The sequence below is a fragment of the Bubalus bubalis genome, chromosome 4 (assembly GCF_019923935.1).
Source record: "Bubalus bubalis isolate 160015118507 breed Murrah chromosome 4, NDDB_SH_1, whole genome shotgun sequence".
NCBI classification, from domain to species: Eukaryota; Metazoa; Chordata; class Mammalia; order Artiodactyla; family Bovidae; genus Bubalus; species Bubalus bubalis.
In genome coordinates, this window is record NC_059160.1 from 5,490,492 (window position 1) to 5,517,885 (window position 27,394).

The 27,394-nt window shown below is 48.0% G+C and overlaps 1 protein-coding gene across 3 annotated transcripts in view; it reads left to right on the top strand.

Annotated features, from left to right (window-relative positions):
• EFCAB6 (EF-hand calcium binding domain 6) overlaps positions 1 to 27,394 on the top strand; it is a 259,814-nt gene that overhangs the window by 40,179 nt on the left and 192,241 nt on the right. For all 3 annotated transcript variants that reach the window (XM_025282724.3, XM_025282725.3, XM_025282726.3), the window contains 2 exons: positions 2,546 to 2,634; positions 13,597 to 13,663. In XM_025282724.3, the coding sequence (XP_025138509.3) occupies positions 2,546 to 2,634; positions 13,597 to 13,663 (156 nt within the window). The remainder of the gene's footprint in view (positions 1 to 2,545; positions 2,635 to 13,596; positions 13,664 to 27,394) is intronic.

Sequence of the window (27,394 nt, forward strand, 5' to 3'; positions counted from 1 at the left end):
ATTTTCCCAGGTGGTGCTAGTGGTAAAGATCCCGCCTGCCAATGAGACATAAGGGAGGGGGTTCAACCCTTGGGTCGGGAAGATCCCCTGGAAGAGGAGGGCACGGCAACCCACTGCAGTACTCTTGCCTGGAGAATCCCCATGGACAGGGGAGCCTGGCGGGCTACAGTCCCTGGGGTTGGAAAGAATTGGACATGACTGAAGCACCTTGGCACGCACGCACAAGTAGCAATATGAAATGTGACAAAAACCTCAACGGTTGATGGACTTTTTTTTTTTTTTGCCGACACGGTGGTTAACGTAGTGAAACGAGCTTGGGCTCTGGAGTCACAGATTTCTGTGAGTCCATGGCAGTGCTGTGCAGGGAGGTCATTCCTCTGCTCTGTGAAATGTGGAAGGTTTCAACTTTCTCAGAAGGTGGTTGGGGGCTGGATGAGTTAAAACCAAGAGCAGTGCCTGTGCCTGTTTACGAAGTATGAGCCCCTTCAACGTCAGCTTCCTCCCTTCCGCGTTAACTCTTATCACTGCTGAGACCAGGAGGGCATCCAGTCTGGGAAACTGCACGTTTATTCTGGCCTTGCGCTTCTTCTGTGGGACTTGGGAACCTCTGAGGTGCCTACCCAAGTTGTATCTACTGAAAACCACCCTGTCAGAAGTCAGAGTCCTGGTGTCCTTCCCAGGAAAAGGCTTTGCAGAGGCCCACCCTGTGAGCCACTCTCCCCCCGGTCCCATGTCCTAGTTATACATGTTTTAAACAGTAAAGGGAAATGTGTCCTTTGGGGAAGACCGAGATAACTGTGCTAGGCTTTGAGGCTGGAATTTTAAGGGCTAAGTAAATATCGAACTTGGTTGTATGGGCTCAGGAGCCGTTCAGCTGTGCAGGAGACTGTACTTGTGTATTTGCATGAAGCTTAAAATATATATTTATATTGATTGTGTGTTTATTTTAATTTTAGTTTCACATGCTTTCTGGGGAAATAATTTTTTCACTTTTTTAAAAAAATTGGCTTTTTATTTAAAAGTAATTTCAAGCCTCCAGCAAGTTTGTAAAGGAAAGTATGGTACAAATAATGGCCATTTACCGTTGCCCAGATTTTTCAACTGTGAACATTTAACTTCATTCGCTTCTCCTGTAATCATTCATTCCCTCTGTGCACATATGCAAACTATATATATTTGAAATACACAAATAATGTATGTCATTTTTTCTGAACCATTTAAGCGGAAATTGCCTATACTAACGGTGCTTTCTTTGTTTTTTGGCTGCTGGGTCCTCACTGCTACGCACGGGCTTTCTCTCGTGGCAGCAAGCAGGGGCCACTCTTCATTGCGTTGTGAGGGCTTCACTGCGGTGGCCTCTCTTGCTGCGGAGCCCGGGCTCTGGGCTCTGGGCTTCCGTAGCTGTGGCTCTCGGGCTCAAGAGCACAGGCTTCAGCAGTTGTGACACACGAACTTAGATGCCCCACAGAACGTGGAATCTTCCTGGCCCAGGGCCCGAACCTGTGTCCCCTGCATTGGCAAGCAGATTCTTAGCCTCTGGACCATGAGGGAAGTCCTATTACTGGTCCTTTACTTCTAAATACTTCAGTGTGTATTTCCTCAAGAATAAGAACTGTTCTCTTACCTAATCACAGCACAGTTATCAACTTTGGTAAACATTGAGGTAGTAATACTTTTATTTACTCTAGAGTCCATATTAACCCACCTGGCCCAATGATGTCCCTTGTAGAATTTTAGATTTAAAAATGACTTTTTTCTACCTTAAAAGCATATGACTATATAGAAAGGGTACATGCTACTCAGAGGATAAATTGTGTTGTGGCCTCAGACTCCTGGGAAATAATATATATATATATTTATACACACATATATATAAATACATATGTAAAATATATTAGAATATAATTCTACTACTGTTAGTTTATCTTTTTAAAAAACATTTATTTATTTGGCTGAGCTGGGTCTTAGTTGAGGCATGTGGGATCTAGTTCCCTGACCAGGGATGGAACCTAAGACCTCTGCATTGGGAGCGAGGAATCTTAGCCACTGGACCACCAGAGAGGCCCCTACTTTACCCTTTAGAAAGACCTGTTGTTGCTGTTGTTCAGTCGCTCAGCTGTGTCTGACTCTCTGTGACCCCGTGGACTGCAGCACTCCAGGCTTCCCCGTCCTTCACTGTCTCTCCGAGTTTGCTCAGACTTGTGTCCATCGAGTTAGTGAGGCCATCCAACCATCTCATCCTCTGTCATCCCCTTCTCCTCCTGCCCTCAGTCTTTCCCAGTTAGATGGACCTAGATTTTAGCTAATTCTGTAGAGGGCTTGGTGGCTTTGGTTGAGCACAGACTGGCATTCTCGTGTGTCTGCTGCTCGTGCTTGGTTTGCTGACGGTGCCTGTCGACTCAGGTGCCTGGGCTGAGTAGCTGTAAGCGTCCTGGAGCACCTGCCCTGCTCTGAGTGCCCTGCCCGTGTCACGAAGCCTGCTGTGCTGTCCACGGCTTGGCCCTGAACTCACTAACGAGCTGCCACTCTTCTTGTTCGGGTGTAGATTCCCCTCACCAGTTCTGGGGCTGTTCCGTACCTTGTATTCCTGTCCAGATTTGGAGGAATTGACCTGAATATCAATGTTATAAAGAGGTAAGTTTTTTTTTTTTTTTCCTCGTATGAAAATGTAAAACTTGAAGTGATGTGAGATAGGACACAAGTGCATTAGAGCTAAACATGTCAACAGATAGAATCCTCAGGCAAAAAATTTACTTAGAGAAGATTCTGATGTCTAAATGGGATATGTTTCAGGATAAGAGAAATAATATTGTATTCAAAGTGGAGACACAGCAAATTAAAACCAGACCAACATGTTTCACAAGTGGTGCTAGTGGTAAAGAATCTGCCTGCCAATGCAGGATGTGCGGGGAAGTCGGGTTTGATCTCTGGGTCTGGAAGATCCCTTGGAGAAGGAAATGGCAGCCCACTCCAGTATTCTTGCCTGGGAAATCTCAGGGACAGAGGAGCCTGGAGGGCTACAGTCCATGGGGTCACAAAGGGTCAGATACAACTGCACACACCCAGCACAACATACTTCATATGCGATGCCTTTTCATATTTGGAAATAAGGAATTTAATTTTTTTTTTTTTTTTTTTGCCACATTGCAAGGCTTGTGGGATCTTAGTTCCCCAACCAGGGATTGAACGTGGACCCTGGCATTGAAAGCAGCACATCTTAACCCTGGACCACCAGGGAATTACTTGGAAATAAGGAATGTAAATTTTGAAGTAAGAGTATTAAGATGCCACATTTTAAATTTGTTTTTTTTTCATGCATTTTTAGTGTCTTTCATTGGCTAGTGATCATATTTTTGTAGCTAGAAATGAAAAATTTTTTAGGCGATCTGTGTATGAGGTCCTCATAGCTGTAGCCTGAGCATGGGGCTCGTTTGCCTTATCTGCAAAACAAGAGTGCTGAAGCCTGAACTTTACTGTCTCTGTCAGCTGTAAAGTTCTTTGATTCTAGTGTGCAATGTAGGAAATATTGTTTTATAGTAGAAAAATTATTGACTCAGATTATTCTGACTCTAAATGAGTAAGCTTCATTTTCTCAGGAATTGTGTAAACAATTCTAAGAGAATTAAACTTGGTTCTGAAATATTAGCACATTCTGGTATTGTGACTTTCATGATCGCAGCCATCTTGGATGTAGCTGAGTTGTGAGAATTAGTGCAGCCATGCAGAGAGGGAAGGGGGATTGCTGATTACTGGGTACAGTTTCTGTTTTTCGAGGTGAGCAAGTCCCAGAGATCCCTTGCATAGCAGTTTGGATATATTCACATTACTGAAAGTGAAAGTGAAAGTCGCTCACTCGTGTCCTACTCTTTGTGACCCCATAGACTATACAGTCCATGGAATACTCCAGGCCAGAATACTGGAGTGGGTAGCCTTTCTCTTTTCTAGGGGATATTCCCAACCCAGGGACTGAAACCAGGTCTCTGGCATTACAGGCAGATTCTTTACCAGCTGAGCCATAAGGGAAGCCCAAGAATACTGGAGTGGGTAGCCTATCCCTTCTCCAGTGGATCTTCCTGACCCAGGAATCAAACTGGGGTCTCTTGCATTGCAGGTAGATTCTTTACCAACTGAGTGAGCTGTACAGTAAAAACGGCTAGGATGGTAACTTGCGTCCTTCCCTGGTGGCTCTGATGGTGAAAGAGTTCATCTGTGATGCAGGAGACCTGGGTTCAATCCCTGGGTCAGGAAGATCATCTGGAGAAGGAAATGGCAACCCACTCCAGTGTCCTTGCCTGGAGAATCCCATGGACAGAGGACCCTGGCAGGCCACAGTCTGGGGCCACACAGAGCCAGACATGACTGAGTGACTAACACTCAAAAAAAAAAAAAAAAAAAATCAGTGCAGCAGCTCCACCAAGAATGACAAAGTATTATCTGCTCTGGGATCAGGGACTTGTGATCTGCTGATGCTGTCTGTAAGTGATGAGCTAGGATAACTTCCAGACTTCAGAAGAATGACTGGTCATTTCATAGGCATATTCTTACTCTTGACCTAATGAAACCATCCCCATTTGGGGGATAAGTAACATAATTTGAATATTCTTTGCTGAAAAAGCTCAACAGTTGGAAAAAACTAAAAGCAGGAGAGTTCTTTTTTGTTTTTGTTCAATTGTGAAACCTCAGTCTAATAATTTGAGATGAAAAGTATCATACATTACTTTCTTAAACACAACAGACTGAATATTTAAAGTAAATTAGAAAGATTTCCAGCTTACTCATGAAGCTAAATTCTCTTTATTGTTTCAGTTCAGTTCAGTCGCTCAGTCGTATCTGAGACTCTTTGCGACCCCAGGAACCACAGCACGCCAGGCTTCCCTGTCCATCACCAACTCCCAGAGTCCACCCAAACCCACGTCCATTGAGTCGGTGATGCCATCCAACCATGTCATCCTCTGTCGTCCCCTTCTCCTCCTGCCCTCAATCTTTCCCAGCATCAGGGTCTTTTCAAATGAGTCAGCTCTTCGCATGAGGTGGCCAAAGTATTGGAGTTTCGGCTTCAACATCAGTCCTTCCAATGAACACCCAGGACTGATCTCCTTTAGGATGGACTGGTTGGATCTCGTTGCAGTCCAAGGGATTCTCAAGAGTCTTCTCCAACACCACAATTCAAAAGCATCAATTCTTCAGCATTCAGCTTTCTTTATAGTCCAACTCTCACATCCATACATGACCACTGGAAAAACCATAACCTTGACTAGATGGACCTTTGTTGGCAAAGTAATGTCTCTGTTTTTTAATATGCTGTCTAGGTTGGTTATAACTTTCCTACCAAGGAGTAAGTGTCTTTTAATTTCATGGCTGCAATCACCATCTGCAGTGATTTTGGAGCCCAGAAAAATAAAGTCAGCCACTGTTTCCCCATCTATTTGCCATGAAGTGATGGGGCCAGACGCCATGATCTTATTGTTTAAGGCCATGTATTAGACTGAATAGAAAATTCTGTTTCTGGTACCATGGTAGGCTACCTCCATGAACAACACTTCCACTGAAAACAACTAAAATGGTGTATTAAAGGTAAAATATTTTAATGCATTACTGAGCTGGCAAGAAAGGAAGTAGTTCTTAGAGGCTAAACATGCGGTAAGAACTGGAATCTAGAGAAGTTTTGTATAAAGACAGTTTTTGCCACGAAGTATTGGCCAAATCTTGGTGAATTGGTGTTTCAGTTTTGTTGGGTCTTTGGAGTGAAAAGGATAAGAGACAAAGCCTACAGGGTCTATCCAAGATGGAAAAACCAAAGAGAAGACCAGTACATGGACAGTGGGGACCCCTATACCCTCTTGTAAGGATAATTATCAAAATAGAGATCTGCATCACAGAAACCTACCTATTTCAACACTGGCATTGGGTGAATAGAGGAAACATTGTAATAACAAGTCAATTTTAATGAAGATCTATACCTAAAATAATGCTACCTGTGTGGTCTGAAAAGTCTCAGGCTAGAAATTTACTTAAAACTGGTCCTGGACTGGGTGTGCCCTTCAGGGGAGGAATACGTCTACAACATAGCCCTTAAAGAAAGCCACAGATAAAGTGTCACACAGAAAACCTTGACGACACATGAAGAAATGAAGAATGAGGAGGGCAAACAAATGGAACTCATGTCCAGTAGAATCAGATCTCCAGACACTTGCCATGTTGAAACTGTCAGATACAGAATATAAAACCAGTGTTGTAATAGCTTTAAAGAAATGAAAGAATGGATTCAATACATGAATGCAAAACAGGAGGCAACAAAAATAAAGATTTGAAGAAGTACACAGTGGAACTGCTAGTACTGAAAGATAACAACTGCCGTAGAATCAAGTTTTAGTGGATGGGTGAAAACGGTGGATTCAGCACAGCTGGAAAGAGCATTAGTGGAGTGGAAAGCAGATCTGAAGGTAGTATCCGGAATGCAGCTCAGAAACAGAGATGCAAACACGGAGGACAGGTGTAAGAACATGGGAGGCGGGAAGAGAAGGCCCAGTAATACCTCTTGTTGGGTTTCCAGATATGTGAGAGAAGGAGTAGCACAGGGACTGTATGTGAAAAGGTAACGGTTTAGAATCTCGAGCCAGATACATAAAAAGGGATGCCTATCTAGACATATCACAGTGAAACTGTAGAACATTCAAATCGAAGAGAAAACGTTGAAGGCAGGGAGAAGAAAGATGGGGTTGACTCCAGAGGAGTGACCATTAGACTGACGCAGATGTCTCAGCAGTGACAGCAACAGGCGCGAGCCTGTGGGAGGAGCTCTTCAGTGTGCTGAGCTGAAGTATTGGCCTTCCTAGATTTTTTTTAAAGCTATATTTGTAAGAATAAGAAGGAGAGCTCTTTCTGTGGGAACCCCTGGCCGCCTGGCCTCCTCTTGCCACAGTGTCTGCTCACCACTGGGATCAGACTGTTTGGAAAAGGGAGCCACATCTGGCGCCTTTGCCCATGATGTTCAAGGTTACCTTTCAGCTCCATCTCGTAAACTTTCTTCACACTGACTTGCAGAAAAACGAAGCAGCCTTTGCATTGGATTATCCTTCCCAAGTGGCTCAGTGGTAAAGAACCTGCCTGCCAATGCAGGAGACACAGGAGACGCGGGTTCCATCTCTGAGTCTGGAAGATCCCCTGGGGAGGGCATTGCAACCCACTCCAGTATTCTTGGCTGGAGAATGCCATGGACAGAAGAGCCTGGTGGGCTATAGTCCACGGGGTCACAAAGAGTCAGACACAACTGAGCAAGTAACACTCTCACTTTCAAAGGTTCGGACAGCATCTTTGAATTTCTAAAGATTAAAGAGAAGGCAATGGCACCCCACTCCAGTACTCTTGCCTAGAAAATCCCATGGACGGAGGAGCCTGGTAGGCTGCAGTCCATGGGGTCGATAAGAGTTGGACACAACTGAGCGACTTCACTTTCACTTTTCACTTTCATGCATTGGAGAAGGAAATGGCAACCCACTCCAGTATTCTTGCCTGGAGAATCCCAGGGACGGGGGAGCCTGGTGCGCTGCCGTCTATGGGGTCACACAGAGTCGGACATGACTGAAGTGACTTAGCAGCAGCAGCAGCAGCAAAGACAGCAAGAAACATAAAAAAAAAAAAGCCTGAGGATGAAATAATGACATTTCAGACAAAAACTGAGATGGTTCACCTCCTGCAGATCTTGACTAGGGAAATGCTAGAAGATGCTACCAGCGAAAGGCAGGTGATCCCACGGAAACTGCAAGGCCCTCTGTGATCTGGCTGGCCTCCCTGATGGGACTCTGCTGCTCCACTCTTGTTCATGGTGTTCCCAAACTGAGGACATTCTTGTTGCTCCCACCTTATCACTTTTGACTGGTGCTTCCCAGTGTCTGCAATGCTTCCACCAGATAAGCCTGTAGGTCACTCCACCCACACCCTTGAGGCTAACACACAAGTGAGACTTTCTCAACATAGAACGTGAGCTCCACAAGGGCAGGCAACTTTATCCGTTTGACTTATTGATGTATTCCAAGTTCCTAGGAGAGTGCTTGGCACAGATCAGGTGCTTAATGTGCTTCCCAGGTGGCTCAGTGGTAAAGAATCTGCCTGCCAATGCAGGAGACACAGGAGACACGGGTTGGATCCCTGGGTTGGGAAGATCCCCTGGAGTAGGAAATGGAACCCACTCTGGTATTCTTGCCTGGGAATTCCCATGAACAGAGGAGCCTGGCGCGCTGCAGTCCATCGGGTGGCAGAACAGTTGGAAATGACTTCGTGACTAAACAGCAGCAACAAAGGTGCTTAATAGATGTTTATTGAATCAGAGGTTGCAAAAACGCCAACTGAAGTGAAGTGAAGTGAAAAGTTGCTCAGTTGTGTCTGACTCTTTGTGAACCATTTATAGACCTAAGCCAGAATACTGGAGTGGGTAGCCTTTTCCTTCTCCAGGGGATCTTCCCAACCCAAGGATCAAACCCAGGTCTCCTCCACTGCAGGCAGATTCTTTACCAGCTGAGCCACAAGGGGAAGCCCAATGACAACCAACAAATGACACGTATAGTCAACAGCCTGAAAGAGTCTCACGGGTACAACACTGAGGGAAGGAGCAGGAAGTGGACAAACGCTTCTGTTCACATGTGAAGTTCAAAACCAGACAACTGAACTGTTCTGTTTAAGGATACATACCTAGGTGGTAAAATTATAAGAAGATAAAAGATAAATGTAAATGAAGATAAAAGTATGTCAAGGCTGTGTATTATCACCTTGCTTATTTAACTTATATGCAGAGTACATCATGTGAAATGCTGGGCTGGATGAAGCACAAGCTGGAATCAAGATTGCTGGGAGAAATATCAGTAACCTCAGATATGCAGATGACACCACCCATATGGCAGAAAGTGAAGAACTAAAGAGCCTCTTGATGAAAGTGAAAGAAGAGAGTGAAAAAGTTGGCTTAAAGCTCAACATTCAGAAAACTAAGATCACGGCATCTGGTCCCTTCACTTCATGGCAAATAGATGGGAAAACAATGGAAACAGTGGCAGACTTTGTTTTGGGGGGCTCCAAAATTGCTTCAGATGGTGACTAAAGCCATGAAAAAGACGCTTACTTTTTGGAAGAAAAGTTATGACCAACCTAGACAGCATATTAAAAAGCAGAGACATTACTTTGCCAACAAAGGTCCATTTAGTCAAAGCTATAGTTTTTCCAGTAGTCATGTATGGATGTGAGAGTTAGACATAGGAAAGCTGAAGAATTGATGCTTTTGAACTGTGGTGTTGGAGAAGACTCTTGAGAGTCCCTTGGACTGCAAGGAGATCCAACCAGTCCATCCTAAAGGAAATCAGTCCTAAATATTCACTGGAAGGAGTGATGCTGAGGCTGAAACTCCAATGCTTTGGCCACCTGATGTGAAGAACTGACTCCTTGGAAAAGATTCTGATGCTGGGAAAGATTGAAGGCAGGAGGAGAAGGGGACGACAGAGGATGAGATGATTGGATGGCATCACCGACTCAATGGACGTGAGTTTGAGCAAGCTCCAAGAGTTGGTGATGGACAAGTAAGCCTGGTGTGTGCAGTTCATGGGATTGCAAAGAGTTGAACACGACTGAGTAACTGAACTGAAAAGTAAATGATATCCTAAGTGCTAGAGAGTGGTTACTACGAGGAGGAGAGAAAATATTTAAACTGGAAAAGGGCAGATGGGGCCTCTTTGTGTTTGGCTCTAATTCTTTAAAAACTATTTTTTAAAATTGTATTTATGTATCTGTTTTTGGCTGTGCTGGGTCTTTGTTGCTTCATGAGCTTTTTTCTAGTTGCATCAAAGGGGGCTGCTCTCTCGTTGTGATGCGCGGGCTTCTCACTGCGGTGGCTCCTGCTGTTGTGGAGCACAGGTTTTGGGCACACGGGCTTCAGCAGTTGCAGCTCCCGGGCTCTAGGCCACAGACTCAGTAGTTGTGGCACACAGGCTTAGTTGCTCCGCAGCATGTAGGATATTCCTGGACCAGGGATCAAACTCGCTTCTTCTGCATTGGCAGGCAGATTCTTTACCTCTGAGCCACCAGGGAAGCCCCAGCTTCTTAATTTGAGAAATTGTTAAACAGGTGTTTGCCTTAATTGTAAGCAAACTATGCAAATGTGCTGTACATACTTTTCTGGGTCAAGGTTACATCTCATAATAACAATTTAAAGCAATGAATTTAATAAACAGATTAGATGCAGCCAAGGAAATAAGTGAACTGGAAGATCGGTCAGAAAACATTAGGCAGAATGTAGCACAGACACAGAACATGTAACTGGAGCTCTTACAAAGAGCGAAGCTAGAGAAAGGATGGGAATATCAGACAAAGAGACCACGGCCCGGCCCGGACCGCTGACGGAAGGTGCCGTCCTGTGGATCCCAGAAGCCAAGTCTCCAACAAGATTTAAAACAGAGAGGGGACAGAACCCCAAGGACCAAAAGATCCGAGAAGCAGTAAAACGGGGACCTCCCTGGTGGTCCCGTGGTTGAGACTCTGCTCTTCCACTGCAGGGGCCCAGAGTTTGATACCCTGATCGGGGAGCTAAGATGCGGCATGCTGTGATGCAGCCAAAAAAAAAAAAAAAAAAAAGAAGCCAAAGGGCAACACTTACACAAAAGTGACTTTTTAAAAATAATTTATCGTATTTACTTCTTTCTGGCTGAGGTGGGTCTTTGTTGCAGGGCGTGGGCTTCTGGCTGAGCTGGGTCTTGGTTGCAGGGCGCGGGCTTCTCACTGTGGTGGCGTCCCTGTCGCCGAGCACGGGCTCTAGGTCCACAGGCTTCAGCAGCTGTGCCTTTTGGACTCAGTAGTCGTGGCGCCACGGGCTTAGCTGCCCTGTAGTGTGTGGAGTCTTCCCGGACCAGGAATCAAACCTGTGTCCCTGGCATTGGCAGGCGGATTCCTATCCACTGCGCCACCAGGAAGTTCAAAAGTGACTTTTGAATGGATGAATAACTAAGATGTGTTGGAAGACCATCACTGCCTTCCTAGAACTGTAGATCTAAAGAAAGCCGTTCAGTTCAGTTGCTCCGTCGTGTCCGACTCTTTGCTACTCCATGGACTGTAGCCCGCCAGGCTCCTCTATCCCTGGGATGCTCCAGGCAAGAATACTAGAATGAGTTGCCATTCCCTTCTCCAGAGGATCTTTCTGACCCCGGGATCAAACCTGCATCTCCTGCATTGCAGATGGATTCTTTACCATCTGAAGAGAGGCCCTTTGACAAGTATACTGGTTGTCATTTCCAGAGCAATTGCTACAAGATTAAAAATGGACTGTGTAACTCCCAAACTCCAAAAAAAAAAAGGCACAAAAACTGAATGATAAAAATTAGATCAACCCAAAAGAAGGCAAGAAGAATCAGAAGAAGCAGGACAAATGGAAATCCTGAAAATATCAGTAATTATAATAAATATTCCATTTAAAAGTAAAGTCCACAAAAAGAAAAACCTAAACATAAGTTTATAGGAAGGTTAAAAGTGAAGAGATTTAAAAAGACATACCATTCCAAGAAATGCCAATCTAAAGAAAGCTGGAGTCACTGAGTTAGTATCAGGTAATAGAGATGGGGCTCCCTTGAAGGAGACAGAGATGGAGTTTGGAGTTTGGGGTGGCAGAGGAACTGCCTTGACCAAATGCAGAGGCAGGAGGAGGAGGGAGAAGGCTGAGGTTGAGGGGGCAGCCTCCCTGGGCCCTTGGGGCAGCTGATGGGGGGTACGCAGGTATGTCTACCTTTTACTCCTTAAATCTTAAACATATGCTACATGTACTGTTTTGTATCTCTTCAATACCTAATGAGAACAGTATTAAATATATGACATTTAACAGAGAATTGTAAGGCTGGATTCCTGGTCTCATCTTTAACTTGGGTCCAGCACTCAACTCCTCTGAGCCCTTCGTTCTATGTAAAATGAAGTTAATTTCCCTTTAAAGCACTCCAGTGTCTTCCCCTCGTCCCACTGTGAAGTCCAGGTTCCTCATCAGGGCCTCCCCGCACCGTCGGGCTGGTGCCCGCCTCCATCTCTGAGCTCACCCCGTGTTCCTCGGCCCTGCTCAGTGGGCTCTGGTCCCCCAGCCCCCGCAGTGCCAGCCCTGGGATGTGCCAGACTCCTGCCACCTCTGGGCTTCCTGCCACTGCGTGCTTCCTTTGCTTTGCTCAGAGAGCTGTTCCTCCAAGAGAGTGGCTCCTGGCTCCTCAGCGTGTGGGTCTCTATCCCAATGCCCTGTTGTCCACCCCGTCCAGGAGACGGGCCTTTCCTTCTTACCCTGTCTGTCCCCCCCGCCCCCACCGCCTGCCTTTATTGTCTTCACAGCACTTCTTATTACATCAACTTACCAACAAGGGTCCATTTAGTCAAGGCTGTGGTTTTTCCAGTAGTCATGTATGGATGTGAGAGTTGGACTATAAAGAAAGCTGAGTGCTGAAGAATTGATGCGTTTGAACTGTGGTGTTGGAGAAGGCTCTTGAGAGTCCCTTGGACTGCAAGGAGATCCAGCTAGTCCATCCTGAAGGAAATCAGTCCTGAATATTCATTGGAAGGACTGATGTTGAAGCTGAAGCTGCAATACTTTGACTGCCTGATGCGAAGAGCTCACTCATTGGAAAAGACTGATGCTGGGAGGGATTGGGGGCAGGAGGAGAAGGGGACGACAGAGGGTGAGCTGGTTGGATGGCATCACTGACTCAATGGACATGAGTTTGGGTAAACTCCGGGTGTTGGTGATGGACAGGGAGGCCTGGCGTACTGCAGTCCACGGGGTTGCAAAGAGTCAGACACGACTGAGCGACTGGACGTAACTGAACTGAGCGTTGCTTGTTTGATTGCTTATTTCCTGTCTGTCACCGTCACTGGTATTAAGCTTTTTCAAAACTGGAAATGGTGTTCTGCTCGACATGGTGCCCCAGACCTGGGTGCAGGAGGCGCTGGATAAATACTGTGAAGTGGCATCTGGTGTTCTTTGTCCCCATCCTAGCCCCACGGTTGATTCCAAAGAGGGAGTCTGAAGCGGTTTATGGGTGCACAGAGGATGCAAAATCAGAGTTAATACAAGCAGATGGAGCCAAGCGGCTGGTTACAGACGTCCAGCCAGGCTCAGCCCTTTTCAGCAGGGCTCAGCGTGCACTGTGTTGCGAATGGGAGCCCAGAGGGTCAGAACGCAGTGCTGCAGCCCAGGGCGGGGAGGGGGTGGCGAGGCCAGGCCACCCGCGTCTGAAGACTGGGCCTCCACTTCCCCATCATGACCTTCGGCCTGCCCAGCCTCTGTAAAGCGGGATGTCTGCTAACCCATGGAATGAGGCCTCATGGAGTGCAGGCCGTAATTACTCAGTCCCCGCACCGCCCTGGGAGGAGTGGATGTTGTATTTCATTTTACAGAAGAGGGGCCCCAGGCCTGGAGAAGCTAAGTAACTTGCCTGAGTTCACACTTCTGGCAAACGGTAGTACATAAGAAACACCTTGCATTTAAAAATATGCAGTGTAGAAATTCTTATCATTTTCATCTCTGTGTGTCCTATGTAAACGTTAATTCAGTGAAAACATGCTAACAAGAGGTTTTTAATTGTTGTCTTTAAGGGGAGGTGAGAATGAAATGAATGGCTGTCGGACGTTAAAAGAGCTCGAGGCCCAAATAGGAGAAAAGGTAATAGAGATCTTTCAAAGTTCTTCCGCGCCCCCCAACCCTACCCCCCCGCCCGCCGCCGCCCCACCCCCACCCCCTGCCCTGCCGCTTGTCCAAAATAACTGCTAGCCGAGGGAGCTGATGGAGCCGATGCAGGATGAGCTGGGTCTTGTCATCTGCGTTCTCATGTCAAAGTCGCTTGACTCAATAGATCACATGTGAGAGCCCGCGTTCACTCGCCTTTGCCCGCTCCGATGGCATCCTCTGTGATGAGCCGTACCAGCAGAAGTCCTGGAATATTAATTACCTTTGCTTTAACTTTAGATTATCATCCGTTAGGCGGCCCTTCGGTTTCTGTCTACAACCAAGGCAAGGTTTTCTTTAGACTGAGAGTGCCAATCAAGAGCGGCATGGTAAAAATAACCAGAGACACGCAGGGAGATAGACATTTATGTATGGAGTAATTTAGCCACAAAAGCTCCCGCATGTGTTTAGGAAGGAGCATGTAGCTTCGTTCCTGCTTGCGGATTACAGGTGGATAGTGGGGCACAGCTAGGGAGGGACGGGGCGTTCACAGCGTTCAGGGTTGGAATCAGACCACTATTTAAGATGCGTGTGAGCCTGCTCAGTTACATGAGCAGTTTGAGAATCATAGTTTAATTCACTTGACTCAATATGTTGGTTAGAAATGTGACAAATTTTCTTTCCTTTTTGAACTTTTCTGAGATTTTCGTACGTTTCAAAATCAAACAGAGCCAGAAACCCACAAAATGTTTGTCTAAACCCCACAAAATGTTCTCCCGGCTTGTGCCGTTAACACCAGAAATTCATCTTTTAGTGTGACAATTTTTTAGCATTATGTGCTCCTAGAAATCTACTTTCTCTGTTGTTTATATCAGTAGGAACCCTGGTACAATTATTTGCTGCTTCCATTGTCGTTCATTTGTTATTCTGTAGGAGAAGGCGATGGCACCCCACTCCAGTACTCTTGCCTGGAAAATCCCATGGATGGAGGAGCCTGGTAGGCTGCAGTCCATGGGGTCGCTCAGAGTCGGGACACGACTGAGCGACTTCACTTTCACTTTTCACCTTCATGCATTGGAGAAGGAAATGGCAACCCACTCCAGTATTCTTGCCTGGAGAATCCCAGGGACGGGGGAGCCTGGAGGGCTGCTGTGTATGGGGTCGCACAGAGTCGGACACAACTGAAGCGACTCAGCAGCAGCAGCAAGAGATACATAGCACACTGGATATTATTTATGGTATATGTCACAAACTGTGTTCATCATGAAATTATCCTGGGAAAGTTGGCTGTTTATGATGGCCATCATGTCAACTTAGATGCCTTTGTGGATCAGTAACGTGACATGATGGTTAGGGGAGGGTGTGGACACAGGTCCGGCTTGTAAGTTACTGAAAGTGAGGCTTCCAAGAGGAAAGCTGGAGGGGACTTCCCACTGGCTGGCTGGCCTTTCATCTCAGTTGTCTTTTCATCCCAGCCTCCTTCCAATAAAGCCCTCGCACTAAGAGTGAGTTTCAACCAGGGCAGATGTCATGCTGGTCTAGAGAGAACAGAAAGGTGACCGCCAGAGGCTGAGCAGGTGAGGGAGGGGACAGCTGCTCCCTGGTTCTCCCTGCCGAGCAGTCAGGCCCACGCAAGCTGGAACCCCAGCTCGACCGGCGACCCTGGCCCTGGGCAGGCAGGTGGCCTGGGGTGGGCTCTGCCATTTACCAGCTGGTGGTCCTGGGCAAGTCCTTGTCATCGGGTTTCTTCATCCGTGGTTGGGAATAGGAACACCCATCTCATGGTGCTGTTGTGTAGCTTAGAAACATCTGGTATAAAGGGCCTGGAACACTTAGGCGATGCCATCTGTCGTTATTATGGCGATTACTACAGTTTCCTCTGACGAATAGGTAGGAACTCATGGGTGTCCTCCCTTCCCACCGAGCCCAGAATAAACAGAACAAACCCAGTACCCTCCTTGGCTGTTGGCTGTGCAGTAGCGTGTTTCCAGCCACCGCGCGGGTCCTGCAATCGGACCACACTCAAGCCCTGGTGACAGAGAGGAACACCTGGCGATTAGTGAAGGAAGGCTCTCTTCATACATATGTTGTCATTGCTGGGCGAGCCACACAGTTGGGGAGTGAAAGATGCTAATGCTTTTGTTTTAAATATAAGTCCACGAGCCTCATTGGAGCCAAGAATGCATGCAAATGTCTCTTGTGAATTTTGGGAGCCAGACTTTGCTAAATGTGTGTGTGGTCTAGCCGTCCTAAACCAACAGGCAGTTAGCTGCTGGCACCCCAAACTGCCCGAGCCCCACTGCTTGCGTGTCTCAGTTGATTTCTTCTGCTGTGAGCTTGGTCTGATGGCTGGTTCCTCAGCCTTGCCCTAATTCAGGTTCACTTAGGCCCTCCAAGGGGCTTCCCCGGTGGCTCAGTAAGGTAAAGAATCCACCTGCCAATGCCGAAGATGCAGGTTCAATCCCTGGGTTGGGAAGATCCCCTGGAGGAGGGCTTGACAACCCACTCCAGTATTCTTGCTTCGAGAATCCCTGGACAGAGGAGCCTGGTGGGGATGTAGTCCATGGGGTTGCAGAGAGTCGGACATGACATAGCGAGTGAACAACCATGACAAGCAGACCTTCCAAACACGCTAGTCCGGGGCTTCCCCCTCCAACTGTGTTTCCTCCCTATGAGTCTCCTGGGATTTCCCTGTAGCTCAGATGGTAAAGAATCTGCCTGCAGTGCAGGAGACCCAGGTTCGACCCCTGGGTCAGCAAGATCCCCTGGAGAAGGGCATGGCAACCCACTCCACTATTCCTGCCTGAAGAATCCCATGGACAGAGGAGCCTGGTGGGCTACAGTCCTTAAGGTTGCAAAGAGTCGGACCGAACTGAGCGAGTAACACTTTCACTTCCCTTTCACTAGACCCTCCAGCGTGTCTTCATGTTCAGCTGAACCCCTGGTCTCCCTGAGCCTCGTTTCCTCCCTCCTGTCAAGGCGGAGATAGACAGGGTGGTCTCTGGGCCCAGACTGTCTGCCCTTCAGGGACTGTGATCCGGGGCTTCACACGAGGAGGCCGCTGTCTGCGTCCTGGGGCCCCGTATCGGGAAGGAGGAAGCTCTGCATGCCCAGGTGGTCCCCAGGGTGCTGTCCTCAGGCTCCGGGTCCGGGGTCCTGGATCGATCTGCGCCCAGGTTCTATGCTGTGGGCACTCTGAGTCTGGTGTGCCCCCGCTTGCCCTCCCCTCTCCATCCTGGCTTCTCCCGGGTCACGGAGAGGACTGCTTCCCTGGGCTTCGCTTCTGTGCCTTTGGTGGGTGTCTGCTTGGCTGCTGTCAAGCTCTCTGGTTTGCAGACCCCTCAGTCTGCTGGGAGGCAGCGGGGCTCAGTGGGCAGGAGGCGCCGCTGGCCTGAAGCCCCGCCCCTGCCGCTGCCCAGGGGCCCTCAGGCCTGTCACTGCTCTATGCCACCATCTCTGAAGGCGAGGCGACAGCGCCGACCTGCCGGAGTGGCCGCAAGAATGAGTGAGAGGAACGCAAGCGACGCCCGCGCATACGGTGGTGCTCGATAATATCCGTCCCGTTATCTGTCCTGCCAGGCCCTCCTGAAACCTTTCCTGTGGGAGCTTTCCCCACCTCCAGGAGGGAGCCCACCAGCCACCGCCACCGAGGTGTCTGGTTGTCCTGCCTTTTGAGAAATGTCTAACCGAGCTGAGATGATAAGGAGCTTCTCATCTTGTCCCAGGCTGAAGGGAGCACAGGTCAGGGTCTACTCACTCACATCTCCTCCAGTCACCAGGAGGTGGCCAGCATTCCAGGTCTGACACATGGATACTGCAGTATCAGGTTTTTGGTTCTCTTCCCAGCATACCATTTCTGCCAGTATGACTCTCCATAAACACGGTGGAACGTCTCCTCATGACTCAAAGCCCAGGGTCTCGTCCCCACACAAACCAGTCACTGGCCATGGCGTTGCTCCAACCCTGGTCATTCCCTGGTGCAGTGGCTGGACTCCCTCCCCCGAGGCACGTGACCATGGGTGGGGGGCGGGTGGAGGCTAAGATCTGAACAAAATGGAAAATGGAGGGTTTTGTTAGAAAGAGACGGGGTGGGCAGAGGTCAGTGGCTTTGGAGAAAGTGACCGACAGTGTTTGCTTCAGCCACCCAGCGAAAGGACCCCCAGGCTGGCCGGGCCTTAATCCTCTGGACACTGATGTAATTTTTTGGATTTTTCCAGCTGTGATACTAATAAGAGGTGGCAGAGACTGAGCATTTACTAGGAGCTGTTCCAAGTGCTTACTGTGTTTACATATGCAGTTTCCAGGAGAACCCCCTGGGGCAGGTGCTCTTGGTATCCCATCTTGATGTGGAGGAAGCTACAACAGAGGCTGAGCAGTTGAGCCCTGTGTGCACAGCTGGGGACAGAGGAGCTGCAGTTCCTGCCTTGGCAGCTGGCTCTGGGGTCCTGGCTACTAATTACCAGCCACCCTGCTTCTCAAGGAGGCCCTTTAGGAAAGGCAGTGGTATGTAGTTTGTGTGTGCATGCATGTATAGCCACTCAATCCTGTCCGACCCCGTGGACTGTGGCCCGTCAGGCTCCTCTGTCCCTGGGATTCTCCAGGCAAGAATACTGGAGTGGGTTGCCATCTCCTCCTCCAGGGAATCTTCCCGACTCAGGGATCAACCCCAAGTCTCCCAGGTCTCCTGCATTGGCATTGGCCGGCAGATTCTTTACCACTGCGCCAGCTGGGAAGCCCCAATACCTCGTTTGCCCGTAGCAAATGTGACTCTTGCTTATGCCCGGAGGTGGACCCGGCTGGTCCCAGAGAAGCCTCTCTGATCACCACTGTATGAACGAGTGGAGGTTGTTTGCTAACCCCAGAGTTGCGTTGTTGGTCGTGTGGCATCCGCTTCAAACAGGCATTTGGGAGTTTTCTTTCCCTTTCTGTCTCTGGCCTCCTGCCTATCTCACACACGTTCCCAACTCCTCAGTTGCTTACGCTCCTGTCGGCCTGCGGGGCCCCGGCCTGTCCTGCAGCAGCAGCAGCAGCACTCAAGGGCCAGGACTTAGTTCTCCACAGGCTTTGGGTGAGGACTCTGTCAGGGCAAGAGGGCCAGAGCAGGGCTGCAGGGCGTTGCCAGGGCAACCACGTTCGGGTCTTTTGAACTTGTTTCATCTTTTATCAACTCCTGACATGAGCGTGAGGTGGAGATCAAAGAAGGGGCTAGCAGGGGAAGAGAATCATCTTGTCCTGCCCTCGAGTTGGGTGGCGGGCAGATGCTCCCTGTAAGCCACGTCCTGGGAGTGGCCAGGACACAGGAAGCTGTTCTCAAATATGTAAGAACTTCAGTGTGTGTTTAGAAATGTCACGACTAGTCTCCTCCCCTCCACAGGCAAGAAAAAAATTGTTTTAAATTGAAGACTAGAATTCAAGAATGTGAAATTCAAAGACATGAAAAAGAAAAAAAAAAGGAAAACTAAACAAACCTCACCCAAAGCCCTAGGTCATTGGCTCTCATACCACATCACCACCCCATCAAGAATGCTCTTTCAAGTCTGGGTGCCGTGATGTCAGAACATCTGGTCGACCCAGTCAGCCGCGACGAGCCTGTCTGTGGGACACGGAGTGAGCTGACACGCGTTTTTATGGGATCACCCCGGCGCCTTGGAGTCGCACAGATGCAGCTCAGTCATTTCAGGAGCAATTAGTAAATAATTAGAGGCACTAAGCTGCTTGCTTGCTCGGTAATATCGTCACAAAAGTGAAGACACGCAAGTCATGGGTATATTCATTTTCTTAAATAGGTGGATTTTCTTAAAAAAGAGATTTAAAAAATTATCGCTTGAGGAATAAAGAAACAGTCGTTAGGATCACAGCCATTTCATAAACATACCTTAACACTGGAACACCACATTAGCACGCACGAATGTATCAGAATACAGCCTGTTTGCCGAATAAAAAGACTGTGTCAGGCTCAAAATGAGGCCATTTACTAAAACATACAAGCTTTTCGTTAATTCGTAATATTTTCCTAATCCCGCTTTTATCATGTCTCCTCCGGTGCACTTGGTATTAATTGCCTATTATAGCAGGTATTTGAACACATCTCCTCTTTCATCTGAAGAAAATATTAGCATATCGCGGGGCTGTTGGGACAGCTTGTATCTGAGGCACTTTCTCCTCCTGCAGAAAAGCCTATCAATCATAACCGAATATAGTGATTAATAATGTCACAGCTCTTGTTCCTGTGTCTCTGTGCAGCTAAATGAAGAGCTGTGCTTACATTTTGATCTCGAGCATTTCACATAACAAAATAATCAGCTGCCATTTTATTAAAAAAAAAGATATTGAAAATGCTCCTACCCCAGGACCTATTTTTGGTTGCTCTATTATTAATTTACTAAAGGCTTCATCAGGAAAGTAAAGCAAAGATGCTGTTATGTCAGAATTTATATTTTTTCAGACTAAGTTTATCTTTACAAAAAAAATCTTTCTTACATGTGGCAAGTCAACACAAGATTGCAGGAATAAATGTTTAAAACAGCACAGTGTGGGGGAGACGGGCCAGTGGGTGGGGGACAGGCCAATGGTGTGGGGGGGACAGGGCAGTGGTGTCAGGGGGACAGGCCGGTGGTGTTGTGGGGACAGGCCGGTGCGGGGGGGCAGGCCTGACCCCTGGCTGAGTGTGCATCTGAAACAAGACACTCAGCTCTCTAAGTGACCCCCAAGTAAGCTAGTTTCTCTGGAAACTGTTTTCTCAGCAGTGAAATGGGGAAGCAGTTTTGCAAGATTTTTCCAATATTGTTGAGACTATGAGAAACAATATAAAATGAATTTACCATAGTGCAAGGCCCATGGAAGTCTTTCAAAAAATTAGGAGTTTGCATTTGGAGTGGATAAAACCAAGGAGTTAATGTGGAAAATTGAAAGTGCTCGGTCATCTATGGTTTAAAGCTTCTAAGGGGCTGCGTGCTGTTGGCTCCCGTGTTTCTGTCTCCATCTGCATCTCCAGACTCACCTCTGTCCACAGACCAAACCAGGGGGTGGTCCTGGGCAAATGGTCCAGGGCAAACAGTCCCGCCGATGCCACCCAAGAAGCCTTCCTCTCTGGACCTCCCTCCATCTCAGTGAGTGGCTCCAGTCCATCAGCGAGTCCCATCCACCACAGCCTCTGCCGTATCGGAGCCCCGTGCGCTTTTGCATCCCCATGGCCCCCTTGGATGGCCCTGCCAGTCACCCTGGGGGTGGTTCTTCCTGCTCCCCGTCTTGCCCCTCACAGTCTCCATTTCATGCAACACCAGAGCCATCTGTTCTTAATGTGAAGAACACGTTAAGGGTCTCATCTGACCCCTTTGCTTAAGATGCCCCATGGTCACTGGTCACTTGCTGAATGAAGTTCGGACAAGCACCCAGGTTTTTTGGCGCTCAGCATGAAGTTTCCCCACTGGAGTGGCACGCCCACACCCCCCGAAAGTCTCTGGACTACACTATCTGCAGTCGCTCAGCACTCAGAACATCCCGAGGTTTTGTTTATTTGCCCATCACTAGGAAATACGTCCCCTGGGAGTGGGCGCCTTCCCTACCCTGCTCCCTGCTGTCACTTTAGTGCCGTGAACAGACCCCGGCACCTGATCTGAGCTCAGTAAATATTTACAGGATAAGTAAATAAGTTCTGCAGGAAGCGTGCACAAAAGAGACATCACGAGGAAGGTGAGAGTGCAGCTTGAGTTGGACCATGGATGGGCTTTCCATCCACGTTGAGGACAGGGCAGAGGGCGAATATGGGGCGGCGCTCAGGACTGCAGCCTGGCAGGAGGAGAGGAGACAGAGGTGCGGGCAGGGGACGCGTGGCCGGGTCAGGGAGGAGACCAGCTTTGTGACAGGGACAGAGCAACTTCTGAAATGTAGAGAAAAGGGTGGAGGTGTTTGAAGGTGAGCTACTGTTAACCCTAAAGCACGGGCCATGGGGTAGTGGTGGTGGAGCTTGTTGATGTTTCTGATGGGGGCGATGGCCTGAGAGCGGAGGATTTAGGCGATGACGTCAGCAGAGGAGGGCTGCACAGGAGGGGAGAGCAGCCGGGGTCAGGGGTGCCTGTTAGCAGGCCCCAGGACAGTCAGTCCCTCACTGTCGTCATCAGACTGTGCTTGCTGTGCACTTCTGCTGTGTGGGGTCCTGGAGGTCCTGGGGGGGCCCGGCCTGCCCCTCCTGGGGTGCAGCTGTATGAGTTCTGGAGTCAGGGTGACAGGGGCCCCAGTATGCGTGGCCCGTGGTGTCTGGGCAGGAGCTCCCATCCTAGGCATGTGGGTGGGGTTAGGAAGAAGGAGAGACATGAGATATTCCTTCTGGATTAGGCACCCTCTTGGGGCTTATTTTTGTAGCTGTGTCGGTTGTTCAGTGAGTAGATAGAATTCCAATTAGATGTCTTTAAGCCATTTGTGGCCGGTGAGCATCTTAAAAATGAAAGTCAAAGGTGGGAGGAGGTATACGTGGTGTATATACAGGAAGTTTCTCTTTTCACTGTGGCTGCAAGGCAACCCCAAACCAGAGCTGGATTTTTGCTCTGTGGTAGCAACTATGCCCTGGAGGAGGGCATGGCAACCCACTCCAGTTTTCTTGCCTGGAGAATCCCCATGGACAGAAGAGCCTGGTGGGCTACAGTCCGTGGGGTCACGAAGAGTCCGATATGACTGAGCTACTAAGCACAGCACAGCAACTATGGCTTTTAGGCTGCTTTAGCTCTTCTCCCTGCCCCCAGCCTGAAGAAGGGAAAGGCTACCCACTCCAGTATTCTGGCCTAGAGAATTCCATGGACTGTATATAGTCCATGGGGTCGCAAAGATTCGTACACAACTGAGCAAATTCCACTTTATGGGCTTCCCTTGTGGCTCAGCTGGTAAAGAATCCGCCGGCAATGCAGGAGACCTGGGTTCGATCCCTAGGTTGGGAAGATCCCCTGGGCGAAGGGAAAGGCTACCCACGCCAGTATTCTGGCCTGGAGAATTCCATCGGGCTCTTTTTTAGCCAGATCCGATCCCTTCTCTCCGTTGTCGCGGGTCTCCTTTAGATGTCTTTCTGTGTGAGCTTGTTCCGTCTTTGGTAAAGACAGGCTTTGCGTCCCTCCAGTGAGTCAACGCCGAGTCCTCTAGGAAGTCAGGGACAGGGGAGGGTGGGGACATCGCAGGAGCGGGAGGGGAAGTCGGCCCCTTTGTTGAAGGTGAGCAATGCTGGCCACTGCGCCTCCCACACGTCCCCAAATTGAAAGTTTGTGTTTATGAGGTTCTGAATGTAGTCTAATTTTTTCCTATCTGGTTTGGCTCATCTCTACCAGCTGGTAAATAGGAAATGTTCACGGTAGGAAGCCAATACTCTGCAGAGTGTAAACAGATGGAATCGATATAAAGTGACAAGTTAGACTGTGCTATTGAGAATACAGAGCCAAAACCAAGAACATAACAGTCAAGCTACTTATTCCGTTCCAGTTCATTTAGTCCTGAATAGCACTTCATATCTGCACAGCTGTGTTGTTCTTTTTTATTTTTCCCCTTTCTTTCTTCTGGGTTGATAATGACAATTTCAAAGAAAAACTTTAATTAAAGATTTTATACGAAATAGCCAAAAGTAGAATAATAAGGAAAATGAGCATTGATGTGTTTATTGTAAGAGAAATCTTTTTCCTTGGCTTCAATTTAAAAAAAAAAAGACAGAAGTGTACTCCTTAAATTTAAAATGAGTTTCGTCGTGGCGGCAGAAAGGTGCCAGACTGACAGGGTGGCAGCCGAACCCCGCGCTCTGCTGCAGAGCCAAGACACGGGCCGGCCAAGGGCCCCCTCCCCGGTGCCCCCGGCCCCAGGCAGGCGGGTGGGCTGCGGGCCCCAACCCCCTCCTGCTGGAAACCGGCAACGAAGGTGGCTCCAGGTGAGGAAACAGGAAACAGCTGAACAGGAGCCCGTTCGAATGGCTGCACGCTGGGAAAACCTCATAGGCTGTTGCCCTCTGGCCTGAGAAGGGTTTGCCGTCCTCCCCCCGGGGAAGGGGCCCTGCCAGAGCCAGGCCTGGACGCGGGGGTTGGGGGGCGGGTTCTGGGCTCCAGGGAGGGAACAGGAGGCCCTTCCTCACCTCCTTTCAAGTCTGGGTGGTCATATTTATTTGGGTTCACAGCTTTCTCTCCTGGAGCTCCCTTCCCAGTGCCATAAAGAGAATTTTAAACAAAGAACCGTGGAGTAAGAATCATCCACTGTTAGCAGTTTATCGAACCCGTCTGAACTCAGCGGGGGCACAGACGGGAAGCAGTTTGATTCTTTGCTTCCCAAGCAGGGGCTGGCGAATCTGCCACCTCCCAGAAGGAAGGTTGTCTCAGAGGGTCCGGGATAACAGGCCCAGCGCAGGTTACACCTGCCAGCTTCAGCAGCCCCTCCGCCCTCCTTCCAGCCCCAGGGGCCCCGCGGCGGGCATGGGACCTGCCCCCTCGCCCTCCTTCAGCCTCTTTCCTCCTGGGTTCATCAGGGGCATGATGAGGGCTGAGGAAGAAGAGGGGGACTTCCCGCCCCCGGCCTCCTCTGTGACTGCTCATGGGGCACTCGGGGACTCACAGGGATGGCGCCTCGGGGGCCCCTGAACTGTGTGGTTTCCCAGGGAGACAGAGCAGCTCGGGGCTCACCCTCCCCTCTCTCCTGGTGCCCCACCCCGGTGGTCCCCCTCATCTGCTCCTGCAGCTCCAGTCTCCCCAGCTGGTGAGCAGCCCCTGGGAGCAGACCACCTCAAGCCTTCTACCTTTCTTTTTCTTTAAAAACATTTTTTATACAATTTGTAAAGGTTGCTCTCCATTCACAGTTATTACAGAATATTGGCTATTCTCCTGTGTTGTAGAACACACCCTCGAGCCTATTTTACACCCACTAGTTTGCTTTAGTATCTCCCACCCCTGTATTGCCCCTCCCCTGCCTCCATTGGTAACCACTAGTTTGTTCTCTGGATCTGTGAGGCTGCTTCTTTTTTCGCTATATTCACTGGTCTGCTGTATTTTTTTAGATTTCACATGTGATATCATGCAGTATTTGTCTTTCTCTATCTGACTTCCTTTCCTTAGCATAATGCCCTCCAAGTCCATCCACGTTGCTTTGCAAATGGCAAAATTTCTTTCTTTTTTATACTACATCTTCTTTCTTTATTCGTCTGTCAATGGACACTTAGGTTGCTTCCATGTCTTGGCTATTATAAGTAATGCTGCTGTGAACACTGGGATGTATGGTGTATGTATCTTTTCAAAGTAGTGGTTTCGGTTTTTTGGGGATATATATGCAGAAAGCTAGGACCATGGCATCCGGTCCCATCACCTCATGGCAAATAGATGGAGAAACAGTGCAAACAGTGGCTGACTTTATTTTTCTGGGCTCCAAAATCACTGCAGATGGTGACTGCAGCCATGAAATTAAAAGACACTTACTCCTCGGAAGGAAAGTTATGACCAACCTAGACAGCATATTAAAAAGCTGAGACATTACTTTGCCAACAAAGGTCCCTCTAGTCAAGGCTATGGTTTTTCCAGTGGTCATGTATGGATGTGAGAGTTGGACTATAAAGAAAGCTGAGCGCCGAAGAAGTGATGCTTTTGAACTGTGGTGTTGGAGAAGACTCTTGAGAGTGCCTTGGGCTGCAAGGAGATCCAACCAGTCCATCCTAAAGGAGATCAGTCCTGGGTATTCATTGGAAGACTGATGTTGAAGCTGAAACTGCAATACTTTGGCCACCTGATGCAAAGAGTTGACTCCTTGGAAAAGACCCTGATGCTGGGAAAGATTGAGGGCAGGAGGAGAAGGGGACGACAGAGGATGAGATGGTTGGATGGCATCACCGACTCGATGGACATGGGTTTGGGTGGACTCCGGGAGTTGGTGATGGACAGGGAGGCCTGGTGTTCTGCGGTTCATGGGGTCTCAAAGAGTTGGACACGACTGAGCGACTGGACTGAACTGAACTGAACCAAAGAATGAAATTGCTGGGTCATATGGTGGTTGCATTGGTTTTTTTTTTTTTGAGAAACCTCCATACTGTTTTCCATAGTGGCTGTACCAATTAATATTCCCACCAATAGTGTCAGAGGATTCCCCTCTCTCCACATCCTCACCAACATTTATTACTTGTCTTCTTTTTGATGATGGCCATTTTGACAGGGGTGAGGTGATATCTCATTGTGGGTTTGATTTGCGTTTCCCTACTGATTAGTGATGTTGAGCGTCTTTTCATGAGTCCGTTGACCATCTGCATATCCTCTTTGGAAAAATGCCTACTCAGTTCTTCTGCCCATTTTTTTCATCGAGTTGTTTGTTTTTTATATTGAGTAGTATGAGCTGCTTGTATATGCTGGCCATTAATCCCTTGTCAGTCATTATCATTTGCCAATACTTTCTCCCATTCAGTAGGTTGTCTTTTTATTTTGTTGATGGTTTTTTTTTTTTTTTTTTTTTTTTTTGCTATGCCATGTGTGCGTGCCAAGTCTCTTCAGTGGTATCTGACTCTTTGCAACCCTGTGGACTATATATAACCCACAGGCACCTCTCCTCTGTGCATAGGATTCTCCAGGCAAGAATACTGAAGTGGGTTGCCATACCCTCCTCCAGGGGGTCTTCCTGACCCAGACATTGAACCCGAGTCTCTTGTCTCCTGCATTGGCAGGTGGGTTCTTTACCACTAGCACCACCTGGGAAGACCCTTCTTTTGCTATGCAAAAGCTTTTAAGTTTAATTAGGTCCCATTTACTTATTTTTGCTTTCATTTTCTTTGCTTTAGGAGATGGATCCAAAAATTATTGCTGTGATTTATGTCAATGAGTGTTCTGCCTATGTTTTCCTCAATAAATTTTATAATATCCAGTCTTACATTTAGGTCTACATCCAATCTACATGTAATCTATTTTGGGTTTGTTTTTGTATGTGGTGTTAAAGGATGTTCTAATTTCACTCCTTTAGATGTGGCTGTCCAGCGTTTCCAGGGCCACTTATTGAAGAGTCTGTCTGTTCTCCACTGGACATGCTTGCCTCTCTTACTGTAGACTGGCCGTAAGTGCGTGCGTTGATTTCAGGGCTCTCCCCGTTCCGCTGTGATTCTGTTTTTCTGTCAGTACCACACCGTTTTGATTACAGCAGCTTTGTAGTTTAGTCTGAAGTCAGGGAGCATGATTCCTCCAATTCTGTTCTTCTTTCTATAGATTGTTTTGGCTGTTTGGGGTCTTTTGTGTGTTTCCATACAAATTTTAAAATTATTTTGTTCTAGTTCTGCAAAAAAAAAAAAAAAAGATGCCATTGGTATTTTGATAGGGATTGCATTGACTCTGTTAATTGCCTTGGGGAGTATGGTCATTTTGATAATATTGATTCTTCCAATCCAACAACATGGTATGTCTTTCCGTCTCTTTGTGTCATCTTCAATTTCTTTCATCAGTGTCCGAAAACTATTTTGGAGTACAGGTCTTTTGCCCCTCGAGGTAGGTTTATTCCTAGGTATTTTTATTCTTTTTTGAGGTGATGATAAGTGGGATTGTTTGCTTAATTTTCTTTCTAGTACTTCATTGTTAGCCTTCTGCCTTTCTTCTTCCCCACTTAACTCATTGAAAATTCACATATCCTGTCCGTGCCCATAATAGTCACACAGACTGCTCTAATCTGCCCTTCCCACTCTGCTGTCCTTGTTCAATTCTCAGCTCCTCCCCCTGGGAGAGTGTAGAGCAGATCACTGTGTCCCCAGAAATG